General features: G+C 53.9%; 1 protein-coding gene across 1 annotated transcript; it reads left to right on the forward strand.

Annotated features, from left to right (window-relative positions):
• The first annotated feature begins 220 nt into the window (after positions 1-220).
• Positions 221-5783, forward strand: CRABP2 (cellular retinoic acid binding protein 2). Its single transcript, XM_065926107.1, has 4 exons — positions 221-443; positions 4353-4531; positions 4746-4862; positions 5328-5783. Exons 1-4 carry the CDS (start codon positions 374-376, stop codon positions 5376-5378), a joined length of 417 nt encoding a protein of 138 aa, XP_065782179.1. The 5' UTR covers positions 221-373; the 3' UTR covers positions 5379-5783.
• The last annotated feature ends 2041 nt before the right edge of the window (positions 5784-7824 follow it).

Genomic DNA, 7824 nt, shown 5'->3' on the forward strand with positions numbered 1-7824 from the left:
ATCCACCCACTGGCGCGGGAGCCAGCAATCTCGGGCCCCCTCAGCGAATTTTGGACCCGCGCATGGGTCTAGATCCAGAGGCCGTAGTGGGGGTGGGGGTGGGACGGTAATGAAGGGACGGGGCTCAAGGCCCCCACAGGTGGGGAGGGGGGCGGGACGGGAGGCGGGGCCACCTCGTTCTTGGGCAAGGGCGGGTCCGCGAAGGGTATAAAAGCTGTCCGCGCGGGAGCCCAGGCCGGCTTTAGGGTTGTCCTCGGACGTTCCCCGTTTCCTGAGTCCCGCAAGGCGGCGGAGACATCTCTTTTGACTAAAAGACTCAGCGTCCAGTGCTCCAGTGGAAAGATCTAAGGGGCCCGCCACTAGCGCCGCCACCATGCCTAACTTCTCTGGTAACTGGAAAATCATCCGATCGGAGAACTTCGAGGATTTGCTCAAAGTTCTGGGTAAGATTTTTGATCGCCGGGGAGGGGAGAGGGCGTGCCGAGGCATCGGAGGTGAGTATGAGAAAGAAAGGGAAGCTGGAACTGGGGCGTGGGAAGCTGAGCGCCTACATTCCCAAGAATAGGGGCCAGACGCCTGGGTCCTGGGGCGCTGGGCCCGAATACCTAAATCCTTCTTTCTCCGGCGGGGCGCCCACCAGTGCCAGCTGCTGCAGTGACTCAGCCTCTGAATCAAGTAGAAACCAGAAGCACGAGGTCGGTATCTCTTGGGGTGAGGCAAGGGGGTTCTCCGCTGTTCAGAAGCTGCACACACCGCGTCCAGCCTGAGAGCCTGGGTCTCTACCCAACCGAACCCCCGGGAGGCATTCCTGCCTCCTTCCCCTTTGCCCCCTGCAGGTAACCCAATCTCCGGGGGCAGATTCCTTACCTCTTTGCCGCGGGTTCCGCCCACTAGGTGATCCGTCACAGCAGGGCCCCTAGATTCCCTTTTCTTCCCCTTTCAGAACTTTTCCACTGTGCTCCCCCCACCCTCCATCTGTGAGACAAATACTTTCCTACAGCGGGCAACTAGAGTCCTAAAATCGCTCTGGATAATTATCACTTTCTTAGATTTCAACAAATGGCTTCGTGTGAAACCCCAGCCACCCCCTCCTTTTTGGAAAATCGGAGTTCTCCTCTCCCTCCCTCCCTGGAGAGCCGGGCTGCAGCCCAGCCGGTTGAAGGTGGAAGAAGTTGAACCTACTCAGACTGCCTGTCCCAACTCCTGGGTGCCCTTCGGTGTCTGGGGAGCTGTGGGGTGGGGTGGGGCAGAGAACGCCTGGACCGGCTGGGGAGAGGGTTTTGAAGAGAGATGGAGATTAGTCAAGAATTCAGCCCCTCGGAAGCCACCTGGAAACCCTGGAGCCCTCCATTTCGGCCTGAACAGAGGGACTCTGGCTGGCCTGGTCACGGGGCACCCTGCGTGGGGCAGGGAGCTGAAGAAATAAGCTAGGAATGAGGAAAGGTCTGGAATGCTGTGAGGAAAGCAAGGATTTCCACACCCTACCTTACTGTTAGTTTGTCTTGCAATCTGACCACAGTATTTCTCACAGTTCTGTCAGCCTTTCTTGCTCTACCCTTGTTGAAAGGAAAGGAGAAAAGTTTTCCCTTCAGAAAGCCTGGATGCCATTCCCTCCCCCATCATCTCTGGATGCTGGCCCCTCTCCCTAGTGAACGAGGCAGTGACCTAGCGCACCCCCAGGCCCCAGCTGGAGGATTAGATCCTAAACCCAACCCTGTTGTCTGTCTGTCTTCAGTCTGTTTGTCCTCCCTGTGGGGTCTCTCAGAGCCACGTGCCCTCCTCAGGGCTTGCTGAGGGGACAGATCGAAAACAGACCCGTTAGACAAACACAGTCCTGAGTCAGCCAAGGTCAGCTGAGCCTGGCCCCAGCGCCACAAGCACCAAAGGCGACAGGAGGGGTGTCCCCTCTGAACCGAGCCTTGCTTCCGCAGGAACCTCAGTCCCTTCCTACTCCTCTTTGTCCTATTCAGGGGTCTCTCTCCTGGGGAGGGATGCTCAGGTATTTGGAGGATACCCGTCCCTTCCCTTATGGCTCAGCTGGTAAAGAATCTGCCTGCAATGCAGGAGACCTCGGTTTAATTCCTGGGTCAGGAAGATCCTCTGGAGAAGGGGTAGGCTACCCACTCCGGTGTTCTTGGGCTTCCCTTGTGGCTCAGCTGGTAAAGAATCCTCCTGCAATGCAGGAGGCCTGGGTTCGATCCCTGGGTTGGGAAGATCCCCTGAAGAAGGGAAAGGCTACCCACTCCAGTATTCTGGCCTGGAAAATTCCATGGACTGTAGAGTCCATGGGGTCACAAAGAGTCTGAGACGACTTTCACGTCTAACTCACTTCACTTCTTTGTCCCTTCCAATATGATGGTCATGGCATGTAGCTTCCCAGGTGGCGCTAGCGGTAAAGAACCCGACCGTCAATGCAAGAGGTGTAAAAGATGCAGGTTCGATCCCTGGGTTGGGAGGATCCCCTGGAGGAGGGCATGGCAACCCACTCCAGTGTTCTTACATAGAGAATCTTGTGGACAGAGGAGCCTGCGGGTTATGATCCATAGGGTCACAAAGAGTTGGACGCGACTTAGCACATATGCACAGCACATAGCGAGCAGCTCCTGTTTCTGTAACGGGAAAAATAATTGTTAGATAGCAGGATGGTCTTCCCAGGTAGCACCAGGGAGTGAAGCAGTCTGTTTGTTCAAGGAGTTGGAGCAGGATGTGTCTCTTTTACAGGTCAATTTGTCTTAGGAACCTCAGTCATTGCTCCCTGGTCCCAAGAGATCAGCAACCAGGAAGCGGGTCCCTGGGCTCCTGAGGGACAGGCCTTCCTCTTACTCCCTTCTGCCTGCAGTGGAGTGGGTCTGTGCTGGTGCCAAGGGGAAAGGGAATGTGTTTCTCTAGGGATCCAAGTCTAGAGGAGAGCCGGGGGTCTGGCCCGCATCAGGGGAATCCCAGGCCACTCACCTGGCCCAGCCCAGTTTGGCCCCTCATCCTCACCCACTGTTTCCCGGAATGGTTCTGCTCCAGTTCAGGGCTGGAGGCCAGGCCAGGTGAAGTGGTGCAGGGCTTGGACCTGGGCCCCGACTAGAGGTGCCTCCCGGCCTGCTTGACTTCCTGGCAGAGGGTTGCTCTCTCCGGCTGCCCCATTCCTTTTAAATAGCTAGGGAGCAGAGAGAAGGGGTCCAGTCTGGGAAAGGACAGGGGGACAGGCACAGGGGCTCTGAACCCACAGAAGCTGAATGAGAAGAGCTGGGCCCTGAAGTAGGGTGGGTGATCCTGGAGTCGGGGCACATCACGGGAGGGGAGGCGAGTGTCCCTCTCTGTCCCTTGAGGGGAGAGGGACGTAGATGTCTTCCAGGAGGGCAGGCGAACAGCAGTCTGATGCATGGAACTTTGAGCCCCAACTATGGCTTTTTCTTTGCCTTCCTTTAATCAGCAAAAACAGCAAAAATAAGAGTAGCTACTGTTTGAAAACTTAAAGATGTGCCTGGTACTGTGTGTGCTCCGGCCTAAACACACATCGTCCCATTTGATAGGCTCTTGAAGAAACTATTGTCTCCATTTTACAATTGAGAAATCTAAGGCTCAGAGAGGTTAAGCCATTAGCCCAGGGTCACCCAGCCTGAAAGGGAGGGTGAGCCAGGTGGAAATCATGGCCTAATGGATCTTATTTCACAGCCTGTGGCTTCCCCAGGCTACAGACCATTCTGTAGGGGGACACAGCTGCCACACCCCTTCCCCTGTTGAGAATCCCTGTTCCTTCTCATCCTGGGAGGGACAGAGACTCAGCAAATCAAGGCCACCAGACAGGGGAGGTGAGTAGGCAAAGAGCGAAGTGGCCCCTACTTCAGGACATGAGTAGTGAGGGCTGGCTGAGGAGGGTCTGCCCTGCACATGGGTGGGGGTGCAGACACAGTGACTCTGATGAGCCCACCCCAGCAGATGGTCTCAAGCAAGGTGGACAGAGGACCAAAAGTGATGTGAATGGAGCCAAGGGGAGCTGTAGCAGGATGAAGGGACAGGGGAGAACTGAGTGCAAAGCTGAGACTTGGGGATCCCAATCCAGGGCTGCTGACTCATCCAGGCTAGAAGCAGAACTCCCAGGGGAGGGCGCTGCCTCTCTGCCCCTCCTCCCTGACCCCCCAGGCCATCAGGGCTGCACCACCTGCCCTCCTTTCAAGACACTTTTTGGAAGGCAGCTATGCTCACCACTATACCACCAACGCTGCATTCAAGACGCTTTTTGGACACCCAGGAAGCCTCCCTCTCTTCCCATTCGACTCACAGTTCAGCCTGCTCCTGCTGTCCCCTGGGGAGGGTGTGAGGCAGGTGGCTGGAGCGTCCATCCTCTCCCCTCCCTACAGGGGTGAATGTGATGCTGAGGAAGATCGCAGTGGCTGCAGCGTCCAAGCCAGCAGTGGAGATCAAACAGGAGGGGGACACTTTCTACATCAAGACCTCCACCACTGTGCGTACCACGGAGATCAACTTCAAGATCGGAGAGGAGTTTGAAGAGCAGACTGTGGATGGGAGACCCTGTAAGGTGCGTGCAGGGGTGGGGTCCCGCAGGGTCACGGGGTCCATCGCCTGGTGTCTCACCATGGCATTTTCCAATCTTTTCCTCGAGTCTTTCCTCCAGCTCCGGTGGGGAGAGCCCCTAGGTAGTGTTGGTGGGTAGAAAGGTGGCGCTTCCTTTGTCCCTTTCACGGCCTTGTCCCAGCTGTGGGCCCAACTCACCTGGCCACCCTCTCGTGCAGAGCCTGGTGAAATGGGAGAGTGAGAACAAAATGGTCTGCGAGCAGAGGCTGTTGAAGGGAGAGGGTCCCAAGACCTCCTGGACCAGAGAACTGACCAACGATGGAGAGCTGATCCTGGTGAGGCTTTTTCCTGCTTTTCTCCTAGCTCAGACAGAGCAAGCCCAGGGCTACCTTCAGAGATTTTCCAGGACATTCCACAGTACGGGAAATTTAAGAACAACGGTGGCTGGTCTCTCTGTCTCCTGATGGAGCTGCTGGGGCAGACCTAGGCTGTCTCTGTCCCATGTAGTACCCTCGTGCAAATGCAAAAGAGTGTCCCTTCCGTGTGGAGCAAAGGACTTGCTCTGAAAGGCCCCAGCAGTTCTCTGGGGGGATCTTCCTGGCTTGGGGAGGGAGACATAGAATGGACCATGGGCCTCTATTGTCCTCCATCACATGATGCCCAGGCATTTTGTGAACCATCCTGAGCCAAGAAGTAGGTTTGGACCTGGCGGCCAAGAAGAGTACTTCCACGCAGCCCTCCTGCTCCCAAGCACAGGAACCAGGGGCCTCCCAGGCTAACAGTGACTCTTCTCCTTTCAGACCATGACGGCGGATGACATCGTGTGCACCAGGGTCTATGTCCGGGAGTAAGCAGCTGTGGCCCGAGAGCCGCCAGAGCCACCACGGGCCCAAGCTCCCTGCGTCCTGCCCCTCCCCCACCTCTTCCTCTAGGCTAGCTCTCCCCTCACCCCAGTCACTTCTGGGGGTTCTGGGTTGCCTTCTGCAGGGGCTCTCCTTTTATTGACCCCTCCTCTCCTCCCATATATCAACACGATGGATGGAGCCCAGATCACCGATTCCAGGATCACTCCCCCGCCCCCGCCCCAGTCCTAGCCCCGAACCAGCCCATAGCACCATCTCCCTCCTTTTCTGCAAGGGGACCCGAGGGCCTAAGTAGGAAAGACCGGCCCTCTGTCTTCCACTCTTTGTCCCTGTAGCCCATACAGTGTAGAATATTTATTGGTTAATTTTATTAAAATGTTTTAGGAAATAAAACCTGTCTCTGGCTCATTGGGAAGGGGCTGGGTAAGTCACCTGAGTCCAACTTTGCCTTTGAGAGGCACTGTGAGAGAGTCCGATGTTTCAGCAGCACTGGTGCAGGGTTCACGAGGGGGAGGGAACCACCTGAGCTTCCCCCTCCTCCTCACCTCCCCTTCCTTTGCTGCGGAATCCATGACCATCACCTTCACTCCCCCTCCCCCAGCCTCCTTCGTCCCCAGCTCTGGCTTCCAAAGTTACTAAGACCTCATCCTCTGACTCTCAGCAGGTGCTGAGCAGCCGACTCCCACCTTCTCCTGTGATGGTGACATGGCTCCCTCCTCCTCCTGCGACTGTTCCTTCTCTCTCTTCCAATTCCAATCTGTGGGCGACCCCAGGCCTGGCCTTGGCCTCCCACGTGGCTCCCAATGACTCATCGCCACCCACAGGATGGCCTTGCTCTTGCCCATGTCTCTGTGTCTGAGACAAGCCTATCTCTGCCTCGAGATCTCTCACTCTGCCCCGTCTCCCCGGGCTCTTGGATCTTCCAGGCCCCTTAGGTCCTCCTCCCACGCACCTCCCTAAGCCTGCACACTCAGTTCTCTGTCTTCCCAAATTCCATCACGATCTCTTTCACACACCACTGCACTAGACCCTGCTTTCTCATTGCTCACCTGGTTTATTCAGCAGCAACTCCTAACTGGTTTGCCTGTTTGCAATTCACGTTATCATGATGTGATTGGGGCCAAGTGAGCACAAGTGATAAGAGAGGTTCAAATCCTGGTTCTGCCACTTGCTAGTTGTGATTTCAGAAAAGTTACCTAGTTTCCCTGAGCCTCAGTTATCTGGGTCATTGTTTTTAATTGAAGTATAGCTGATTTTGGCACTGGTAGGCAGATTCTTTACCCCTGTGCTAGGGAAGATCCCCTGAAGTAGGAAATGACAACCCACTCCAGTATTTCTTGCCTGGAAACTTCTGTGGACAGAGGAGTCTGGTGGGCTACAGTTCATGGGGTTGCAAAGAGTTGGACACAGCTATGCGCGCACACTCGTAGTTGATTTACAATATTGCGTTAGTTTCAGGTATATAGCGAAGTGATTGTTTTTCAATTCTTTTCCATTACATGCTACTACAAGATAGTGAATATACAGTAAATCCTTGTTTATGTTATATATGTTAGTGTGTATCTATTAACATCATTGGAGAAGGAAATGGCAACCCACTCCAGTGTTTTTGCCTGGAGAATCCCATGCACAGAAGAGCCTGGTGGGCTACAATCCGTGGGGTCACAAAGAGTCGGACACGACTAAGCGCCTAACGCACATTAGTATACTCGTCATTTATCCCTCTCCCACCCCTTTCCCCTTGGTGACCATAAATTTGCTTCCTGTGTCTGTGAGTCTATTTCTGTTTTGTAAACAAGTTCATTTGTTTTTGTTTGCTTTTTGCCACACTTTGTGGTTTATGGATCTTAGTTTCCGGGCCAACCAGGGGTCTAACTCTGGCCCCTGCAGTAGAAGTGCCGAGTCCTAACCACTGGACCACCAGGAAATTTCCTATATTACTGTTTAGACTCCACATATAAGTGAGATATAATATTTTTCTTTGTCTGACTTACTTCACTTAGAATGACAATCTCTGTATCCATCCATGTTGCTGCAAATAATAATAGTTCATTCTTTTTTGTGGCTGAGTAATAGCCCAGTATATATATATGTATATGTACCATCTTCTTAGGCCAGTTGTCCGTTAATGGGCACTTGGGTTTTTCCATGTCTTGGCTATTGTAAATAGTGCTGCTCTGAACATGGTAGGGGGTACATGTATATTTTTGAAATGTGTATATTTTCAAACTAGAGTTTTCATCTTTTCCGGATGTATGGGATTGTGGGATTGTGGAATCAGTTATTTGGCTTTTTAAAAACACAAAACACAAAACAATGTAATTGAAGGCTTATGTACCAGGACTGGGAAGCTTCAGGTGGGTCTAACTTCAGGTGTGGCTAAATCCAGGGATTCAAACACCTACATCCGCCTCTCCCTTTGCATCCACATCCT

Source organism: Muntiacus reevesi, chromosome 1 (assembly GCF_963930625.1).
Source record: "Muntiacus reevesi chromosome 1, mMunRee1.1, whole genome shotgun sequence".
In the NCBI taxonomy this organism is placed as follows: Eukaryota; Metazoa; Chordata; class Mammalia; order Artiodactyla; family Cervidae; genus Muntiacus; species Muntiacus reevesi.